At 48.5% G+C, this 20,403-nt stretch overlaps 1 protein-coding gene across 4 annotated transcripts; it reads right to left on the minus strand.

Moving 5' to 3' along the window:
- Positions 1–16,741: 16,741 nt before the first annotated feature.
- On the minus strand, positions 16,742–20,032 carry LOC125508061 (1-acyl-sn-glycerol-3-phosphate acyltransferase LPAT1, chloroplastic-like). Of its 4 annotated transcripts, none has more exons than XR_007283211.1 (6): positions 19,531–20,031; positions 19,257–19,427; positions 18,265–18,671; positions 17,845–17,946; positions 17,439–17,751; positions 16,742–17,011 (listed from the first exon to the last, which is right to left on the minus strand). XR_007283211.1 is itself a non-coding variant. In XM_048672641.1 (5 exons), exons 1-5 carry the CDS (start codon positions 19,598–19,600, stop codon positions 17,524–17,526), a joined length of 978 nt encoding a protein of 325 aa, XP_048528598.1. In that variant the 5' UTR covers positions 19,601–20,032; the 3' UTR covers positions 17,317–17,523. The 4 variants fall into 4 exon arrangements, 1 of the variants encoding a protein (XP_048528598.1); XR_007283208.1 differs by having other exon boundaries at positions 16,742–17,051; XR_007283212.1 differs by lacking the exon at positions 16,742–17,011 and adding an exon at positions 17,073–17,294 and having other exon boundaries at positions 19,531–20,032.
- Positions 20,033–20,403: the final 371 nt, after the last annotated feature.

Genomic DNA, 20,403 nt, shown 5'->3' on the forward strand with positions numbered 1-20,403 from the left:
TAGACCACCCACGCGCGCGCTCATCGCGCCAGCGCGCCTCTGCGCCGTGCTCCTCACGACCAAGTCGTCCTCGCCGTGCGCCGCCTCCCCGCGTCGTCCACGACGGCCGCGCCCGCGCCCTTGCTCCACTGTTGCTACCCTTCAAGTCACTGTTGCCTGCTCCGTCGGCCGCACCGCCGCGCCCATTCACCCGCAGCTGCAACCGCTCCCCCTCTGGCTACTCGTCACTCGCCCGCGTGCTGCCCTGCCTCGCAGCGATGCCACGGCCTCGTCGGCCCGCGCAGCCGCACCCCCCCCCCCCCCTGCGCCCGTGGTGCTCAATGGCGCCCAGCGCGCGCGAGCGAGCACCCGGCTCCGCCCGTGCGCGAACAACGTCGCACCGTCGCGCGCGATCCGCGGCCTCTGCCGGCCGCCCCGCTGCATCCTACAGCCTGCGCCTGCCGCTGCACCCCGGTGGCCTCGCCCCACCGGGCACATGCCCGTTCGGGCTGGCGCCCGCATGCCCGAACCCGATAGGCCCCTATGGGCCTATCACAAACGGGGCCCGCGCCCAAAACGTCTATTAAAAATAATAAATAAAATAAAATAAAAATTAATTAATAAAATTAATTAAACTAATAATTAATTAATTAAGTTAATTAATCAAGTTTAATTAATCTAACTAATAAGTTAATTTAATTAAACAGTAATTAATTAGCTAAACCCTAATTAAATTGAGCAGTGTATGACATGCGGGACCCACCTGTCGGGTTGACCAGGTCAATGCTGACGTCATGATGACGTCAACAAACACTATTCTGAATAGTGTTGATTTAAACAATTAAATAAATCCTAAAAACAATTTAAATCTTGTAAAATTAAAATAAAATAAACTGTAGCTCGGATGGAAAAACTTTGTACATGAAAGTTGCTCAGAACGACGAGACGTATCCGGTTACGCAACCCGTTCGTCCGCCACGCATCCCTAGCATAGCGAATATGCAACTTTCCCTCTCTGACTCATCTGTCCGAAAACACAAAACACCAGGGATATTTTCCCGGATGTTTCCCCCCTTCACCGGTATCACTTCATACCGCGTTAGGGCACCCCTAGCACCGCTACTTGCCATGTCATGCATCGCCATGCATTTTTTTGCATTATATTTATTATTTCTTCCCCCTCTTCTCTCGCTAGACACCGAGACCGACGCCGCTACTACCCAGTACGACTACGGAGTTGACGACCCCTCTCTCTTGCCAGAGCAACCAGGCAAGCCCCCCCTTTGATCACCAGATATCGCCTACTCCTCTCTCTACTACTTGCATTAGAGTAGTGTAGCATGTTACTGCTTTCCGTTAATCCTATTCTGATGCATAGCCTATCATTGTTGCTACAACTGTTGATACCTTACCTGCAATCATAAATGCTTAGTATAGGATGCTAGTTTATCATTAGTGGCCCTACATTCTTGTCCGTCTGCCGTGCTATACTATCGGGCCGTGATCGCTCGGGAGGTGATCACGGGTTTATACTTACACACACACACACACACACACACACACACATATATATATATATACATACTATACATGTGGTGACTAAAGTCGGGTGGGCTCGTAGGAGTGCCCGCGAGTGATTCCGATGTTGGGGGCTGAAGGGGCGGGTGGCTCCATCCCGGTAGAGGTGGGCCTGAGTTCCCGGAGGCCCCCGACGGTTACACTGTGGCGGAGCGACAGGGCAGGTTGAGACCGCCTAGGAGAGAGGTGGGCTTGGCCCTGGTCGGCGTCCGTGGTTATTTCAAAATAACACGTTTAACGAGATCTTGGTATTTGATCTGAGTCTGGCCACTGGCCTATACGCACTAACCATCTACGCGGGGACAGTTATGGGCACTCGACGTCATGGTATCAGCCGAAGCCTTCGTGACGTCAGCGACTGAGCGGCGCGCGCCGGGTTGGACTGGAACGCCTACTCTTGTATACGGGAGGCTAGGTCTGCTCACCGGCCGCGTACACAACGTGCAGGTGTGCAATGGGCGATGGGCCCAGACCCCCGCGCCATAGGATTTAGACCGGCGTGCTGACCTCTCTGTTGTGCCTAGGTAGGGCTGCGACGTGTTGATCTTCCGAGGCCGGGCATGACCCAGGAAAGTGTGTCCGGCCAAATGGGATCGAGCGTGTTGGGTTATGTGGTGCACCCCTGCAGGGAAGTTAATCTATTCGAATAGTCGTGATCTTCGGTAACAGGACGACTTGGAGTTGTACCTTGACCTTATGACAACTAGAACCGGATACTTAATAAAACACACCCTTCCAAGTGCCAGATACAACCGGTGATCGCTCTCTCACGGGGCGACGAGGGGAGGGTCATCGGTTAGGATTATGCTACACGATGCTACTTGGTGAACTTACCATTTATTCTCTTCTCCTGCTGCAAGATGGAGGTTACTAGAAGCGTAGGCTACGAGAGGACTAGCTATCCCCCTCTTATTCCGGCATTCTGCAGTTCAGTCCACATATGATACACTTATTCCTTTTGATACCAATGCATACATATGTAGTGTAGCTTCTTGCTTGCGAGTACTTTGGATGAGTACTCACGGTTGCTTTGCTCCCTATTTTCCCCCTTTCTATACCCGATTGCTGCGAACAGACGTTGGAGCCCAGGAGCCAGACGCCACCGTCGATGACGACTACTACTATGTAACGCCCCGAGACCGATATGCCAGGTGTTGTTCAGTTATTCGCTGGTGTTGCCTTGTCATTGCTTGCGTGTCATGCATTGCATATCATGTCTTCATGTGCATTTCATTTGCATACGTGTTCGCCTCACGCATCCGAGCATTTTCCCCGTTGTCCGTTTTGCAATCAGGCGTTCCGTTCTTCTTCGGTGGTCATTTCTACCTTTCTTTCATGTGTGGGGATTAAACATTTCCGGATTGGACCGAGTCTTGCCAAGCGGCCTTGGTTTACTACCGGTAGACCGCCTGTCAAGTTTCGTACCATTTGGACTTCTTTTGATACTCCAACGGTTAACCGAGGGACCGAAAAGGCCTCATGTGTGTTGCAGCCCAACACCCTTCCATTTTGGCCCCAAACCCACCTAACTCTGCTCCATCATCTCGGTCGTTCGATCACGATCGCGTGGCCGAAAACCGCACCTCATTTGGACTCTCCTAACTCCACTTATGCCTATAAATAGCCCCTCCCCGAAATTTCGGATCAATTCGCGGATGAAACCCTAGCTTCTCCCCACTCCGCCGCCGGACATGTCTGTGCCCGCTGGACGCGTCCAGCCTCCACATCACCCGGACCAATCGCGCGCCGCCACCTCAGCAGCGCCGCCTCCCTCCTCCTCTAGCGCGCCGCCACGTGTCTCCCCAGCGCCCCACTTCGCCGCGGGCCCGCCGAGCCCATCTGAGGCCCGCGCAGGCCGGATCCCCGCCACCGCGCTTGATCCAGGGCCTCGCTCGAGGGGAGGAGCCCCTCGATGCTGCAGTTCGTCGCCGGGGCCCGCTGTGCCGCCGCCGGTGATCTCTCAGGCGAGCCCCTCGCCGTCTGGCCTACTTCCCTCCTTCCTCGCACTCTCTCTCATGCCCTCTGTCTCCCTCACAGGTCAACCACCGCCATGGGTTCCTGTAGCCTCGAGCTCCATCCCTCGCCCACGGACGGGATCCGCCGGATCCGATCCACCGCAGTCCGTTCCCGCCAGTCGCCGGAGTCCTCCGTGGGAGCGCCTCCCCACCTCGCCGGAGATGCGCCGCTGCCCCCTGCTTTCCCTCGATCCCCTCTGGACCGAGGAGAACGACGAGCGCCCGCGTGGGCCTCCTCCCCGCCTTGGCCTCCCAGGCCCAGTTCCAGCGCCCGAGTCCGGCCCAGCGCAGCGCCCCGCCTCGGCCTGCCTCCTCCTCCTTCACGGGCCGAAGCCCACTTGGGTGAGGCCACACCCCCAGCGCCCGCCTCTGTTTTTTTCCCTTCCTGCTGTGGGCTTGCCCCAGATTCGGCCCGATATGTTTTTTTTTCGGGTCCTGCGAATTTGTCTATTATTCCGGAGATTGCTGTTTTACAGATTAGTCCCCCTAGTTCATGCATTTAATAACTCACTAACCGTGCATCGGATTAAAATGTTTTATATATGAAACTTGCTCAGAATTTTGTGTAGATTAATAATATCCAACTTTCTTGCCATGTTAAAATGTTTAAAATGATGTTTGCATTATTTTGCTCCTATGCCATGTTAAAATGATTTAATTCATAACTAAATAACCGTAGCTCCGATTTTAATAATTTATATGTAAATGGGGTAGAAAAATGCCTAGTTTAACATGGTGGCTTCATTTTGCATGCTTAACAACTCTAAAATAATGTTTAGGGCAGAACAGTACCAAACCTAATATATGCATATGAGGAGTTTCCGGAATTGTTGTTCGTTGCTTCCGGCCTCATTTAACCTTGACTAGATAGGTAGTTTACATTTGCTTCACCCTCTTGCCATGTTAGTCAACATTTAATATTGTTGGGGTACATAAACGAGAGAGAACTAAATAATTGATGTGGTGTTTTGTCAATATGCATCCCGATGCATATTGAGCAATATGCATCCCGATGCATATTGAGCTCCACTTAATTTGTAGGACTGCTTGTGCACTTTGCCATGCCATGCATATTTAAATCGGACATGCATCATACTTGATTGTGCATCATGCCATGATTATGTGATGGTTGTTTACCATGATTGTTTGCTTCTTTCCGGTGTGCTTCTTCGGGTTGGTTCCGATAACGTCGTGTTGAGAGGATTCGTTCGTCTACGTTCCGTTTGTCTTCTTCACGGAATCGTTCTTCTTCCTTGCGGGATCTCAGGCAAGATGATTATACCCTCGCAATCACTACTATCTTTGCTTTGCTAGCTGCTCGCTCTTTTGCTATGCCAATGCTACGATGCCTACCATTTGCTTGTCAGCCTCCCAAATTGCCATGTTGAACCTCTAACCCACCTTGCCCTAGCAAACCATTTATTGGCTATGTTACCGCTTTGCTCAGCCCCTCTTATAGCGTTGCTAGTTGCAGGTGAAGATTGGAGACCGTTCCTTGTCGGGACATTTATTTACTTGTTGGGATATCACTATGTATCTTATTTACTTAATGCATCTATATACTTGGTAAAGGGTGGAAGGCTCGGCCTTATGCCTGGTGTTTTGTTCCACTCTTGCCGCCCTAGTTTCCGTCATATCGGTGTTATGTTCCCGGATTTTGCGTTCCTCACGCGGTTGGGTAATAATGGGAACCCCTTGACAGTTCGCCTTAAGTAAAGCTCCTCCAGCAATGCCCAACCTTGGTTTTACCATTTGCCTCACCACCACCTACTTTTCCCTTGGGAGTCGCTCTCTCGAGGGTCATCTTTATTTTAACCCCCCCGGGCCAGTGCTTGTCTAAGTGTTGGTCCAAAATGGGCAGCCTGTGGGGCCACCTCGGGGAAACTTGAGGGATGGTTTTACTCGTAGCTTGACCTATCCGGTGTTGCCCTGAGAACGAGATATGTGCAGCTCCCATCAGGATGTCGGCGCATCGGGCGGCTTTGCTGGACTTGTTTTACCATTGTCGAGGATGTCTTGAAGAACCGGGATATCGAGTCTGATCAGAATGTCTCGGGAGGAGGTCTATTCCTTCGTTGACCGTGAGAGCTTGTCATGGGCTAAGTTGGGACACCCCTGCAGGGATTTGAACTTTCGAAAGCCGTGCCCGCGGTTATGGGCAGATGGGAATTTGTTAACGTCCGGTTGTAGAAAACCTGAACTTGACCTTAATTAAAATGAATCAATCGCGTGTGTAACCGTGATGGTCTCTTTCCGGCGGTGTCCGGGAAGTGAACACAGTTGTTGGAGTTATGCTTGACGTAGGTAGTCCAGGATCACTTCTTGATCATACTTTTATCGACCGTGCTTTGCCTTCTCTTCTCGCTCCCATTTGCGTATGTCAGCCACCATATATGCTAGTCGCTTGCTGCAGCTCCACCTCATACCTTTACCTTACCCATAAGCTTAAATAGTCTTGATCGCGAGGGTGCGAGATTGCCGAGTCCCCGTGGCTCACAGATACTTCCAAAACCAGCTTGCAGGTGCCGATGAGTCCGTGCAGATGACGCAACCAAGTTCAAGGAGGAGCTCGATGAAGATCTTGTCCTTTGTGTTGTTTCATTCTAGTTGTTCAGTAGTGGAGCCCAGTTGGGGTCGATCGGGGACCTTTGTCGCATTTGGGGTTCTTCTTTTATTTTGGCTCCGTAGTCGGGCCCTGATTGTATTTGGTTGTTGTAATGCTTTATTCCTGTAATTGTGTGGAGTGGCGATTGTAAGCCAACTATGTAATCTCTTTCCCTTATTATATTACATGGGTTGTGTGAAGATTACCTCACTTGCGACATATGCCTTCAATGCGATTATGCCTCTAAGTCGTGCCTCGACACGTGGGAGATATAGTCGCATCGAGGGTGTTACATACTACCCGGGAGGTGCCTACTACTACGTGCAGTCCGCTGGCGACGACCAGGAGTAGTTTAGGAGGATCCCAGGCAGGAGGCCTGCGCCTCTTTCGATCTGTATCCCAGTTTGTGCCAGCCTTCTTAAGGCAAACTTGTTTAACTTAGGTCTGTACTCAGATATTGTTGTTTCCGCTGACTCGTCTATGATCGAGCTCTTGTATTCGAGCCCTCGAGGCCCCTGGCTTGTAATATGATGCTTGTATGACTTATTTTATTTGTAGAGTTGTGTTGTGATATCTTCCCGTGAGTCCCTGATCTTGATCGTACACGTTTGCGTGTATGATTAGTGTACGATTGAATCGGGGGCGTCACAAGTTGGTATCAGAGCCAACTGCCTGTAGGAATCCCCCTTCCACACTCCTTGGCCGAAGTCGAGTCTAGTCATTGCAAAACTTTTACTAACATGGCTGTGTGTCTTATGGACCCACGTCGCCATTGGGAGGTATTAGGATCGTTTACTCCTCGTCTATACTCTGGGATTCTGATCTCTCTTCTATTCGGGTTAAATGGTTTTGCTAACTCTAACTCTAGGTTCTCATACATACTTTCTCCCGGAGAGCTCCTTCATTCCAGATGATGGTCGACTTCACCAGAAGATTCCGAAGATACTCTTCCATATTCTCTCGAGACTTTGTGCGCACCGCTTTTGTTATTCCCGACCATCGATAAACCCTTATGGATAACTACATACACTTGTCGTCCATAGCTTCACTTCCAATTGTTCTTGTTATTACAAGATACCCTGAAATTCTTTGGATATTCCGAGAATACTTTGTGCCTACTGCCTTGCAGTTACTAGCCACATAAATACCCCTACGGATAATTCCTCCCACTTGCCGAGTATCCGCTCATTCCTAGTCGTTCATGTGTTTCACATAAGTCCTCGAAATACCATTCGATTTTCTGAAAATCCTCAGCAGCCCATTGCTCTTGATTTCCTTGCCTTCCTGCATTATGGTTAATTCCATACTTCTAGTAATCTCCGTTGACATCCTCTGTCACTATCATTTCGTGTCCATTGATTCAATAAGTTGTGAATATTCACAATCATCAGTCGAATCCTAGGATTATCCTTCCGTCTCAGACATCATTTGGATATGAGCTGGTTCTTGACCAATCAATGCCTTGATCGGTTGTGCTTCTAAGTCTATTGAACTTATTCATTTTCGATCAGAATGATTGCTTATGATCCCTTAGTTTGGAAATCATAAAATTATTTGCATTAAGCTTTGAATTAGGCCCTGTTTGGTTCGGCTGTGGATTTCTAAAAGCAACTGTGAAAAATCTGTTGTGGAAAAATAGCTGTGGAAAATCTGATGTGAAAAAGATGTAGGTCATTTGGCAAACCAGCTGATACAGCTTTTTCAGATTTTGGCCCGCAGCGGAATCAGATTTTGGAAAGCACGTCCTGGGCTGCTTTCGCTTTTGGTTCAGATTTTGACAGCGGATTTCTGGAATCGGATTCTACTGGGTTCGTCCTTTGGTTCAGATTCTGCTGCGCGGTAGCGGAATCCATCGATAAAAGCTGAACCAAACAAGGCCTTAGTCAGTTGTTTCTATAATCTGATGCCTTGGCATTCATTCTTCCTCTGATTGAGTATCGATACTCACATCAGCCCCGTTGTGGACCGCCATACCCATTGCAGGGTTATTATCCGACAGTGTCCTTCACAACCAAAATTCTTGTGAGATTTTTACCTGATACATAATGCCTTTGGTAAATTATATCCTCTACTTTGTCAACCATGCTCTACTTTTGAGCTTGTGTTATTTACTCCTGAAGTTCATGGTATATGCTCTAAGAAGCCCCGATGTGTTGAACCTATGCCTTCCTTAATCTGTGTGAACCCGAAAGTTTTCCAAGGTTCATACTCCTCTAGTAATTTACCAGGTAGATCTTCGCACTCAAATCATTTTTAGTAGAGCAGTGAATGAAAGGTTATGCATTGGAGAAGTGGGAGTCGACCTTGAACTTTGTGTTCATGCCCATGGACACGATGTAGATCTTATCATTAAAGCTTTTCTTAATTAATTATTCCCTTGGTATTTGTTCATCTTATCTCCGGGATCTGGCCTTTTGCAATCGTGGTTCCGACCATGTTCTCCTTTAAATATCATTTCTCGTGCAAGTTTAAGCACTTGTCTTCTGCAGAGCAATACCCTAGCCCAACCTCTACTTTGATCTGTCGTTGAGCATTACCCCCCTGATATCTCGAGAATATCAAAGAACTGTGTTGCTTCCTATGAGTCTTCATCTAGTATTGCTTCTCGCCGTTTTCAGATTTTCCCCGGGTTCTGAGTTATTAGTCACCCGAGAACACCGATAAGTGAATTGATTCCGCACTATGATTCAATAACTCTAAGTAATTCTCGTTGCTTACGAGTTTAATAATCCTTCAAGTCATTCCTAGCCTGATTGGCTATATCATTATTGTGCTGATTTTAACTGTGTTACCTGGTCCTTATTCCCGGAGTACAACTTTCGACGATGAGATAAGCTTACGTCAATCTTCCTCATCATATCATTTTGCCTTGATTAGCAAGCTTGATTTCGAGTTTGTGTCATACTTGTGGTTCCAATAACCTTTCGCTTCATCATTCCTTTGACTTGATGTCATCGCCAATCGATTACATCTTCAGGAAATCCCTCGAAAAATGTGTCGTGATCATCATCAGCATTCTGAGCTCTTCCAGAATATCAATTGAATTCATGATGAGAAAGACCATCCTTGCCCTTGATGATTTGTGTTATCATCGACAACTTTATTTCCTTCCCTCCAACACAAACTTGTTCGTGTTTTGTGTTATACCTTGAGTTCCTTGCTACCCATGATTTGTTCTTCTTTACCTTGGAGTATTACCATCTTTTATGTCAAGAATGTCGTGAGAATCTCACCACCTCTTAAGAATTCTTGATACAATGATGCTTCTCACCATCACCATTCTTTTCTTGGTCCCCGTGTTGAGTGAACTATGTTGTGCGAATTTATTATCTCCAGCAACCCTATTGCTTCAGAGTTAATGGACAATAATTCCAATTTGGAGTCTTGGTTGCTCAATCGCCATTCTGACTCTGGTCGTGCAACCCAACCCATATTTCGGGTGCACTTTTCAACCAATGTTTAATTATGTATGGTTTCCTCGAGCATACATCGTTATATCATTTGATCTGGCAAATGTTATCTCCTTGTTCATATATTTGTGGAAATCCATCTTTTTGGAAATCTCAATGAATTGGTGCTGAGTTCATCAGTCACCTCCTCACCCTCTCCTTGGTTTAATGATGAACTCTTGTTTCAGAACTCGCTTCCATAGTTCATTTCCTGAGGATCTTACAATTTCACCTCGTCAAATTGTGTTGCACCTTTTCTTCTCAGGCATCTTGAGTCTGAGGTATCCTGACCCCAATTAGCCAGATCTGAATCTCGGTCAGATATGGTGGTTGGAACATATTCCCGTGAGTTATAGCCTTGCTCTTTGACCCAATAAGGTGATGACTTGCCTAGCACACCTGGCCGGAGGACCTATTATTATAGTTTCCGTTTTGGCAAGGTTAGCCATTCTTCCATGAGGGAATTGTAAGGCTTATTCTGTAAATTGTTCCGGATGGATCCTTGTATCCAAAGTCTGATCTTTACCTAGTGACCATGTCAATGCTATCTCGAAGCATGTCTGTGATACTCCGATTTTCAACAAGAACATTTGAAGCCCAATGCTAAATGTTTCCTGCTCAATTATCCATGCACTGTTGTATGGGTAATGTCATGAAATTTATTTCCCCTTACCTAAATGGTTTTCTACTTCTATCATGTCCTGGATATCATGATCTGCTTGTCCTTGAGAAGGATATACCCTGAAATATGTGTTTAAACATATTTTCCTTTCCATTACTTGTTTAACCTTTCCAGTAATCTGACTTAACTAAGCAGTGATAATTCCCTGCTTAGGTAAGCACTTCATTGTACCACTCTGCCAGTAAGAACCTGTTACTATTGTTGATGACATTCCGATAACCGCCGATGGACGAGAACTTTGCCTATTGGTTCGCCTCGTTCAACGAGCAGGAAAATGGTTCTCTTCGTCCCTCGCCCTTGGTATCGATGTTGTTGCCGACCTAACTGACAGGCTACCCTCTAACATGCCTTGCTATCGTGACCGTGTAAGATGTCAGCCCCCTTTCTACTTTAAACCACATGGTGGGCCCACAACCCACAGTTCCACAGGAACGAAACCTGACTCTCCTGTACACCCCTGTCCCCAAGGTTGTACCTCGCGCGTGACCTCGTATGTAATTCGCGAGCCACCTTCCTAGTGATCTATACTGGTATCAGGCACAATAGTTATCCCCATTGCTTTGAACCCCTTTCACGCCCTGTTTCAGGCATCGAACGATTGCCTGCCCGCTCGAAACTTCCCATGATACCTCCTTACTTTGCTCTCGATATTTTCTTAAGTTTTAATTCGGGAGTTACTTTCCGCCACCTTCCTCGATGTTATCGACCAGGTAGTCAACCTTGTAGAGGTCCGTTCTTTCGGAATAACCACCCTTTATTCTTTCGTAACTACGATGGAGATCCTGTACAAAGGATGCCGGCTTCATCATGACGACTAAATCATAGGAATGAAGAAATCAACTCTATGGATCGACCTCTTTGAGAAAAGCAACCAAGACCGAGAAGACTCGATAGAATTTCGTAACCACATCTTTCCCCTTACTCTACCTCTTACATCTCGGGACGAGATTTCTTGTAGTGGAGAAGAATTGTGATGCCCGGATATTTAAGCTACAGTAATTCCCTGTTAATGATGCCACGTCACCGCGGTTACTATTGTTAATCTCGCGTTAGTTCAAAACGTTTCAAATTTAAATTTGAGTTAAAGGCAAACAACAAAGTTTTCAAAAGTCAAAACTATAATGTTCTTAATGTGACAAATAAATCATGGATAATATTGGTGAAGAAACAACATCTTTATAAAATAATTAAATACCCTAAAGTGATTAAAACAATAGCAAAAACAATTAATTATACTCCTGTTGTATTTTATAAAATACTAAACTATTTTAGCTAGGTGCCAAAGTTATTATGGCGGTGATATAATTAATGTTACTATTTTAGGTGCTAGTTGAATGTTTTACAAAACTAATGCAATTTAGGAAACTAAAATAAAACAGTAAAGTAAAAATAAATAGAAAAGAAAAAGACAAACATAAATAAAACAATGAAAAGAAGAAAACTCCCCTGGCCATCTGGGCCAAACAGCCCAGCCGGCTAGCCCACTAGTCCTGTCGGCCCCCTTCACTCACTTAACCCCCACACCCACCGAAACCCTAGCCCACGACCGCACAAACCCCCCACCCCCGATCTCTCTCTCACCCGCCCTCCCGATCCAGATCGGATCGAGCGCCTCGCCCCTGTGCCACTCACAACGCCCCGTCGCTTGTCGCCGACCACCGCCGCTGGGCTCCGTCACCGGTCGCCGCCCCACCGCGCCTCCGTCCTCCCCCGCGGCGCCACCTCGCCGGAGCCGCCCCACCGTCTTCGCCGGCGTCGCCAAGCCCCGCCCCGCGTCGGACGCAACCTTGACCTCCTCCTCGTCGGACCTCACATCCTCGTCCTCTTCCCCGCCGGCCGCCAGCAAGCCTCGGCGCCCCGTCTCCCCATCAACGTTGGTGAGGCCCGGGGCCTCTCCCTTCCTCTGCCTAACGCCTCGCTCGCGGTCACCGCACGCTAAACCACCCACGCGCGCGCCCGCGGTGAGCACGCGCTCACCGCGCCCAGCGCGCCCTCTGCGCCGTGCTCCTCGCGACCAAGTCGTGCTCGCCGTGCGCCGCCTCCCCGCGTCGCCCACGACGGCCGCGCCCTTGCTCCACTGCTGCTGCCCTTCAAGTCACCGTTGCCTGCTCCGTCGGCCGCACCGCCGCACCCATTCACCCGCAGCTGCAACCGCTCCCCCTCTGGCTACTCGTCACTCGCCCGCGTCCACGTGCTGCCCCGCCTCGCAGCTATGCCACGGCCTCGTCGGCCCGTGCAGCCGCACCCCCCCCCCCCGCTGCGCCCGTGGTGCTCACTGCTGCCCAGCGCGCGCGAGCCAGCGCCCGGCTCCGCCCGTGCGCGAACAACGTCGCCCCGCCGCGCGCGACCCGCGGCCTCTGCCGACCGCCCCGCTGCATCCTGCAGCCTGCGCCTGCCGCTACACCCCGGTGGCCTCGCCCCACCGGGCACACGCCCGTTCGGGCTGGCGCCCGCATGCCCGAACCCGATAGGCCCCTATGGGCCTATCACAAACGGGGCCCGCGCCCAAAACGTCTATTAAAAATAATAAATAAAATAAAATAAAAATTAATTAATAAAATTAATTAAACTATTAATTAATTAATTAAGTTAATTAATCAAGTTTAATTAATCTAACTAATAATTTAATTTAATTAAACAGTAATTAATTAGCTAAACCCTAATTAAATTGAGCAGTGTATGACATGCGGGACCCACCTATCGGGTTGACCAGGTCAATGCTGACGTCATGATGACGTTAACAAACACTATTCTGAATAGTGTTGATTTAAACAATTAAATAAATCCTAAAAACAATTTAAATCTTGTAAAATTAAAATAAAATAAACTGTAGCTCGGATGGAAAAACTTTGTACATGAAAGTTGCTCAGAACGACGAGACGTATCCGGTTACGCAACCCGTTCGTCCGCCACGCATCCCTAGCATAGCAATATGCAACTTTCCCTCTCTGACTCATCTGTCCGAAAACACAAAACACCAGGGATATTTTCCCGGATGTTTCCCCCCTTCACCGGTATCACTTCATACCGCGTTAGGGCACCCCTAGCACCGCTACTTGCCATGTCATGCATCGCCATGCATTTTTTTGCATTATATTTATTATTTCTTCCCCCTCTTCTCTCGCTAGACACCGAGACCGACGCCGCTACTACCCAGTACGACTACGGAGTTGACGACCCCTCTCTCTTGCCACAGCAACCAGGCAAGCCCCCCCTTTGATCACCAGATATCGCCTACTCCTCTCTCTACTACTTGCATTAGAGTAGTGTAGCATGTTACTGCTTTCCGTTAATCCTATTCTGATGCATAGCCTATCATTGTTGCTACAACTGTTGATACCTTACCTGCAATCCTAAATGCTTAGTATAGGATGCTAGTTTATCATCAGTGGCCCTACATTCTTGTCCGTCTGCCGTGCTATACTATCGGGCCGTGATCACTCGGGAGGTGATCACGGGTTTATACTTACATATATATATATACATGCTATACATGTGGTGACTAAAGTCGGGTGGGCTCGTAGGAGTACCCGCGAGTGATTCCGATGTTGGGGGCTGAAGGGGCGGGTGGCTCCATCCCGGTAGAGGTGGGCCTGAGTTCCCGGAGGCCCCCGACGGTTACACTATGGCGGAGCGACAGGGCAGGTTGAGACCACCTAGGAGAGAGGTGGGCCTGGCCCTGGTCGGCGTCCGTGGTTATTTCAAAATAACACGTTTAACGAGATCTTGGTATTTGATCTGAGTCTGGCCACTGGCCTATACGCACTAACCATCTACGCGGGGACAGTTATGGGCACTCGACGTCATGGTATCAGCCGAAGCCTTCGTGACGTCAGCGACTGAGCGGCGCGCGCCGGGTTGGACTGGAACGCCTACTCTTGTATACGGGAGGCTAGGCCTGCTCACCGGCCGCGTACACAACGTGCAGGTGTGCAATGGGCGATGGGCCCAGACCCCCGCGCCATAGGATTTAGACCGGCGTGCTGACCTCTCTGTTGTGCCTAGGTAGGGCTGCGACGTGTTGATCTTCCGAGGCCGGGCATGACCCAGGAAAGTGTGTCCGGCCAAATGGGATCGAGCGTGTTGGGTTATGTGGTGCACCCCTGCAGGGAAGTTAATCTATTCGAATAGTCGTGATCTTCGGTAACAGGACGACTTGGAGTTGTACCTTGACCTTATGACAACTAGAACCGGATACTTAATAAAACACACCCTTCCAAGTGCCAGATACAACCGGTGATCGCTCTCTCACGGGGCGACGAGGGGAGGGTCATCGGTTAGGATTATGCTACACGATGCTACTTGGTGAACTTACCATCTACTCTCTTCTCCTGCTGCAAGATGGAGGTTACCAGAAGTGTAGTCTATGATAGGACTAGCTATCCCCCTCTTATTCCGGCATTCTATAGTTCAGTCCACATATGATACACTTATTCCTTTTGATACCAATGCATACATATGTAGTGTAGCTCCTTGCTTGCGAGTACTTTGGATGAGTACTCACGGTTGCTTTGCTCCCTCTTTTCCCCCTTTTTATACCCGATTGCTGCGAACAGACGTTGGAGCCCAGGAGCCAGACGCCACCGTCGATGACGACTACTACTACTCGGGAGGTGCCTACTACTACGTGCAGCCCGCTGGCGACGACCGGGAGTAGTTTAGGAGGATCCCAGGGAGGAGGCCTGCGCCTCTTTCGATCTGTATCCCAGTTTGTGCTAGCCTTCTTAAGGCAAACTTGTTTAACTTATGTCTGTACTCAGATATTGTTGTTTCCGCTGACTCGTCTATGATCGAGCTCTTGTATTCGAGCCCTCGAGGCCCCTGGCTTGTAATATGATGCTTGTATGACTTATTTTATTTGTAGAGTTGTGTTGTGATATCTTCCCGTGAGTCCCTGATCTTGATCGTACACGTTTGCGTGTATGATTAGTGTACGATTGAATCGGGGACGTCACAACCCACCACGTGTAGTGCGTAGAAAAATCTCCTCTCTCCCGCATTCCCACCGCCCCTTCTCCTCCACCTCTCCACCAGCCCTTCCTCGCTCATCCGTCGTCGCGGCCTGCGCCGGCTCCGAACGAGCGAGCGCGGCCGGCGAGCGGGCGCCTGGGCTCCAGCGCGCCACCCAAGCTCGCCGCCTCTCCGGCCGGGCGCGGCCTAGGCACAACTGTCCGGATCCGTGGGAGCTCGGCCTCGCTGATGCTCGACGGGAGCACACGGCGAGCAGCGCCAGGACGAGGAGCTTCTACAGCGTGTCCGTGGCCAGGAAGCGAAGGTGAAGTAGAAGGAGAGCAACGGCACAGCGAAGATGGCGACGAAGCGGTTCATACCGGAGCACTGGTCCACGTCTCCGGCAACCGGCATCTGCCTCCTCACCGCCGCTGGTCGCGGCCGGCTCCTCGCCGCGCGCCGGCCTCTGCCTCCTCACCGCCGCCCTCTGCTCACCGCGCGCCGTGCGCCGACCCGGGCGTGCCGGAGCCGCCGTAGGGCGAGCTCGAGGAGCGGTGGCGCCCGGCCGCTTCCTCGCTGCGCGCCACGCGTCCTACTCGTCGAGGTGCAGAAGTGCTTGGGGTGGAGACACGGCTGGAAATATTTTCCGGCGCAGCCCCAGCCGGATGAAAACGTCCCCTGGGGGCGCAACGGCTGGAGATGCTCTAAGAAACAACGAGCAAACACGAGGGGCACTGCTTTTATAGACCGAGCAAGATGGGCCTGGCCCATCGAGAGACCGCACGTCTGTTTCTTTTTTCCTCATTCGGTTTTCTCAGCCAGTTCAATTTTAATTTGAAAGATGTGAGGTCTATAAAAGATTCACATTATTGTTTTTAAAATTAAAATAATGTGTGCGGATTCAAAAAAATGTCCGTCAATTCAAAAAGGTTCATAAAATATAAAAAAACGAATTCAAAAAAATATGAAAAATGTTCATGAATTTAAAAAACAATGAAATTCAAAAATGTTCATGAATTGAAAAAAATTCATGATTTTTTTATAATCATGAACAATTTTTGAAATTCCAAAGATTTTTAGAATTGTGGTCTTTTTTGAAAAATCAAGCATTTTTTGAAAAAAAACGAATAAATTTTAAACATTTCTTGAAGAATAAATAAATGACGGTAGAAGAGAAAATAGAAAAAATTGATCAGGAAACCACAAAATCAGTCAAAGAAAACTAAGTGAAAAAGAACAAAAGAAAAAAAAACAGACAGCAGCAGCGAAGGTAAAGCCCATTCCGTCGCCAAAGTTCCCTACTCCTTCTGGTTCCCGTCTGGATAATACGTACCGGAAGCTTCCGAGTCAAGATCAAATCAATCTAGAAAGGAACATCTCGGCAAGAAGCCGAACTCGGCTACATTCGATTTGCCTGCTGATATACACTTAAAAAGGCCAAAAGGAAAAAAGGGAGAAGAAAAGCCATCTTTACCAAGTCCCAAAAGGAAATCACGTGCCAACTTTATTATCTTCTCACCCACACAAAAAAAATCTTATCTTCTCAGATTGTAGAATATGGCAAAATCATCTAGGTCCAGATGATTTCTTCGCCACATCACATCTTTTCATGTTAAAATACTATAGAACAAGGCAAAAAATGCAAACTACAATTTGTGAAAGATAAACTACATCAAAGCCTGTTTTGCAAGTCACACACAGCAACTAACAAGCGCAAGTCATTCTTATTCTTCCTCCAGCCCCTGTCTTCATTCTGCAGCAAAAAGAATGCCTGCACTCAGCACCTCTACCAGCTGCACAAACAAGGGTAGATCTTTTGGAATCCTTCCTTTTACAAAATACGTACTTACAAGTATTTCCTCCACCAAATACATCTATGTTATATTCAGTCTCTTATTAGGACACTCGTCTCACACCTCCATGTGGTGGAGATAACAATCTCAAACCTCTAAATGTGGGGCACATATTCAAACTGAAGGTGTCCCTTTTCTTGAAGTTTAAACTGAAGATACGTTTCGCGCAGTCATACGATTATGCTACATGAAGTCATGAACCTTATTTTAACAAATGATATACGACGCCCGTGGAAACTCTTTCATTTCAAAAAAGCTGTTCTTCTTAAGAAGCAAATAGCATTTCCTATGGATTCTCAAAATATCGAACTAGTCAGTAACGTGTACCTGTAAACTATCTTTGCCTTCAGTCGACACGTTTCGGCAAACTAGGTTCCATGATCCATTGAATAGGAAAAATCACCCACTTCCATTAGTGCACTCCATAACCATGTAGAAGAAGAGTGTCTGCTATCACATTCCTTGCGTCGGTACATAATTTCTCTGCATCATTCCCTTCAATTGGACGGTGAATAATGACTTGTACTGAACCTGAATTAAGGTTGCTTTCCATTCCAGGAGGCATCAATTTCCCTGTCCCGAGAAGGGTAATAGGTATGACAGGAACGCCAGTCTTCGCTGCGACACTAAATGCTCCTCGCTGGGGATAATTATGAAATGTCAGTACTTCACGGAACTGAAAGCTAATGGCGTAGTACACACAAGAGTAAAATCACATTCGACGGAACCTAACCTTGAATATACCTAGCTTTCCATCTTTACTTCGAGTTCCCTCTGGAAAGAAAAATACAGACGCCCCCCTTTTCACCAAATCCACACACCGTTTAAGACAGTCCTGAATTTAGAGGATATATGATATGTTCAAGATGGAGTGCAAAGTAGGTAAACTCTATAATAGGAAGACATTTAACAAAAAACGACATTAATGTTGAAAACTAAACTAAACAAAATAGGTTATCAGGTTTGGGCGTATGCATGTACGCTTCACATAAGATGCGGGAGCTGCACTAACAAAAAGGATATGCAAAGGAATTACCAAATAAGAAATTCTTCAGTGGCACAAATTGCAGGTAATCCACAGCTTATATTCAATCACAAGATTATCGAAATTCAGAGCCTACTGAAAAAGGAAGGGACAAGGCTAAGGCCATACCAGCTGGCTCCTGCTGTCCATACGCCGTAAAGGAATGACACCCAAGAGATACATTGCCCAACCAATAACTGGAAGCATAAAGATACTGGTCTTGCTTATAAATTTGAAGCACCTTCCTAGAGTTAGAAGGGTATAGATATCCAAGAAGCTCTGATGGTTAGCAACATAGACAGCAGGGCTACTATTGGGAGGTAGATTCTCCATTCCCTCAACTTCAAGCTTGTAGAACATGGAAACTGTCAGAGTAGCCCAAATCTTTGCAATATAGTGCTGAGCTCTCCTACGGTGGCGGTCAAACAAGAGCACAAGTGGATGAACCACAACCATAGCTATAAACAAAAAGATCGCCGCAACAGCAGTCACCGCGTAGAAGAAGACCCCTCTGATCCTCGAAGCCACTTGCAGATCTGGTTAAGTAAATAAATATAAGCAAGTTTTCTCAAAAAAAAGTGAGCTCAAAAAGAATCCAGCTAGTATATAATTTGAATGATTTCACACACACATTGTTTGCAAAATATGTGCAGATGATTTTCCTAATACGTACTAGTCAGTAGGGCCTACTACTTAAATTTCATCAAACATGCCACTGGCATTAGCTGCTACAGGGTTTATAAATACCTTAACAACTGTTGTTCTCCCTCTGAAATTAATCTATCTAAAAACTCTAATGACACCTTTCACATGAGTAGAAGTAACAATTATAAGCCTACAATCCATCATATATTGGTTATAAAACAGAAGGACGGAAAGTATCAAATCCTATCCTCTGGTCCATACTGAAATGAAGGGTTGGGACAATAGTTTGAGTTTCTGCATTATTGGTTTATCCAAATTCACCTAACACTCACATAGCACTAGCAACGGCAACATTGCAGGTTCACATACGCAGGCACATGTCAATGTAATTTTCTAGCTAGCACAGCTCAGCTACTCGGGCACTGCCATAAGAACTTCAAAGCATTTGGCTCTAGAGAGGGGAGGAGGCCTGAAACCTGATAGCTCCGACGAATCCTCGGGGTCATCTGCGGCGGCTGCAGCGGCCGTGACACCCGACCTGACAACCAGCCACCGGCACCTCCCCGCCTGGAGCACCCGCGGGTTCGTGCAGCGGGACGCCACGGACACCCGCCGAGGCCGGGCATTTACACCACCGGCAGCCACCACTGCAGAGGAGCGAAACAGAAACCAAACACCAGATAAGATAGGATCAGCAGCAGCATCGCGCGGGGCTTTCTCCGAAGGTAGGCGTCGAGCCGTGTCGCGTACCGTGCGCGGCGGAGGGACCGGCGGGGACGGCCGGGGCCGCGGTCGGCCTCAGCCAGACGAGCGTCCCCATGGACGAGCTCGCCGCACGCGCCCCCCTACGCCGGCGAGGGCGGCACGAACAGGCGGGGAAGCGCGGGCCTGGGCAAGCCGAGACGGTGACCGGACCGCGGAGGCGGGGCGGGGGCGCCGCGTCAGATCCGCGAGGCTCTAGATCATTGGCTGGGGCGGCGAGGCGGTGGCGCGAGCGCACGTGGCGAACGTGGGGTTGTTCGGCCTGGGGCGAGAGAATCCGGAGGCGGGGCGGGGGGATGGCGCTGCGCTGAGCGAAGCTCCGTTGGTGAGTGGTGAGAGTGGATAAAATCGCGAGGGCGGAAGCGGGCGGGCGCGCGCTGACTGGATGCGCATGCGCGCGCGGACGGGAGGTGACTAGACTCGGGCGAAACGGTGGCCGGCGGCTGCCGGCGGTGGTTTGTTTCGGCGGTGTTTGCCAAGTTTCTCTCTATATTCTATGGCCCGGTTCGCTTTATCTACAATTCGTTTTCTTTTTTCAAAAGGCCCAAGACCGTATATTAAGTGTCACATGAATTTACAAACACGCCCACCCAGAAAGATAAAATTACATTTCATTTTTGGGGTGCTGAAATCTTCTTCCTTATGTATCCATCGGCGGAGGCATGAGCATAACTCCATGCTGCCTCTGGCCTCCGCCTAGGCGGGGCTTTTTTTTTAAAAAAACAATAGCTTGTAGAAGCAATGGATAAAAAGTCATCGATGCATATTAGGAGATACCAACGGCCGCGAATTGCAACGCAAATCGGAAACACCGATAAGGTCCTCCACTATGTTTTCGGTGCCAGAAATTTAAAAAGTTTG

The sequence above is a fragment of the Triticum urartu genome, chromosome 1, assembly GCF_003073215.2.
Source record: "Triticum urartu cultivar G1812 chromosome 1, Tu2.1, whole genome shotgun sequence".
Lineage (NCBI taxonomy): Eukaryota > Viridiplantae > Streptophyta > Magnoliopsida > Poales > Poaceae > Triticum > Triticum urartu.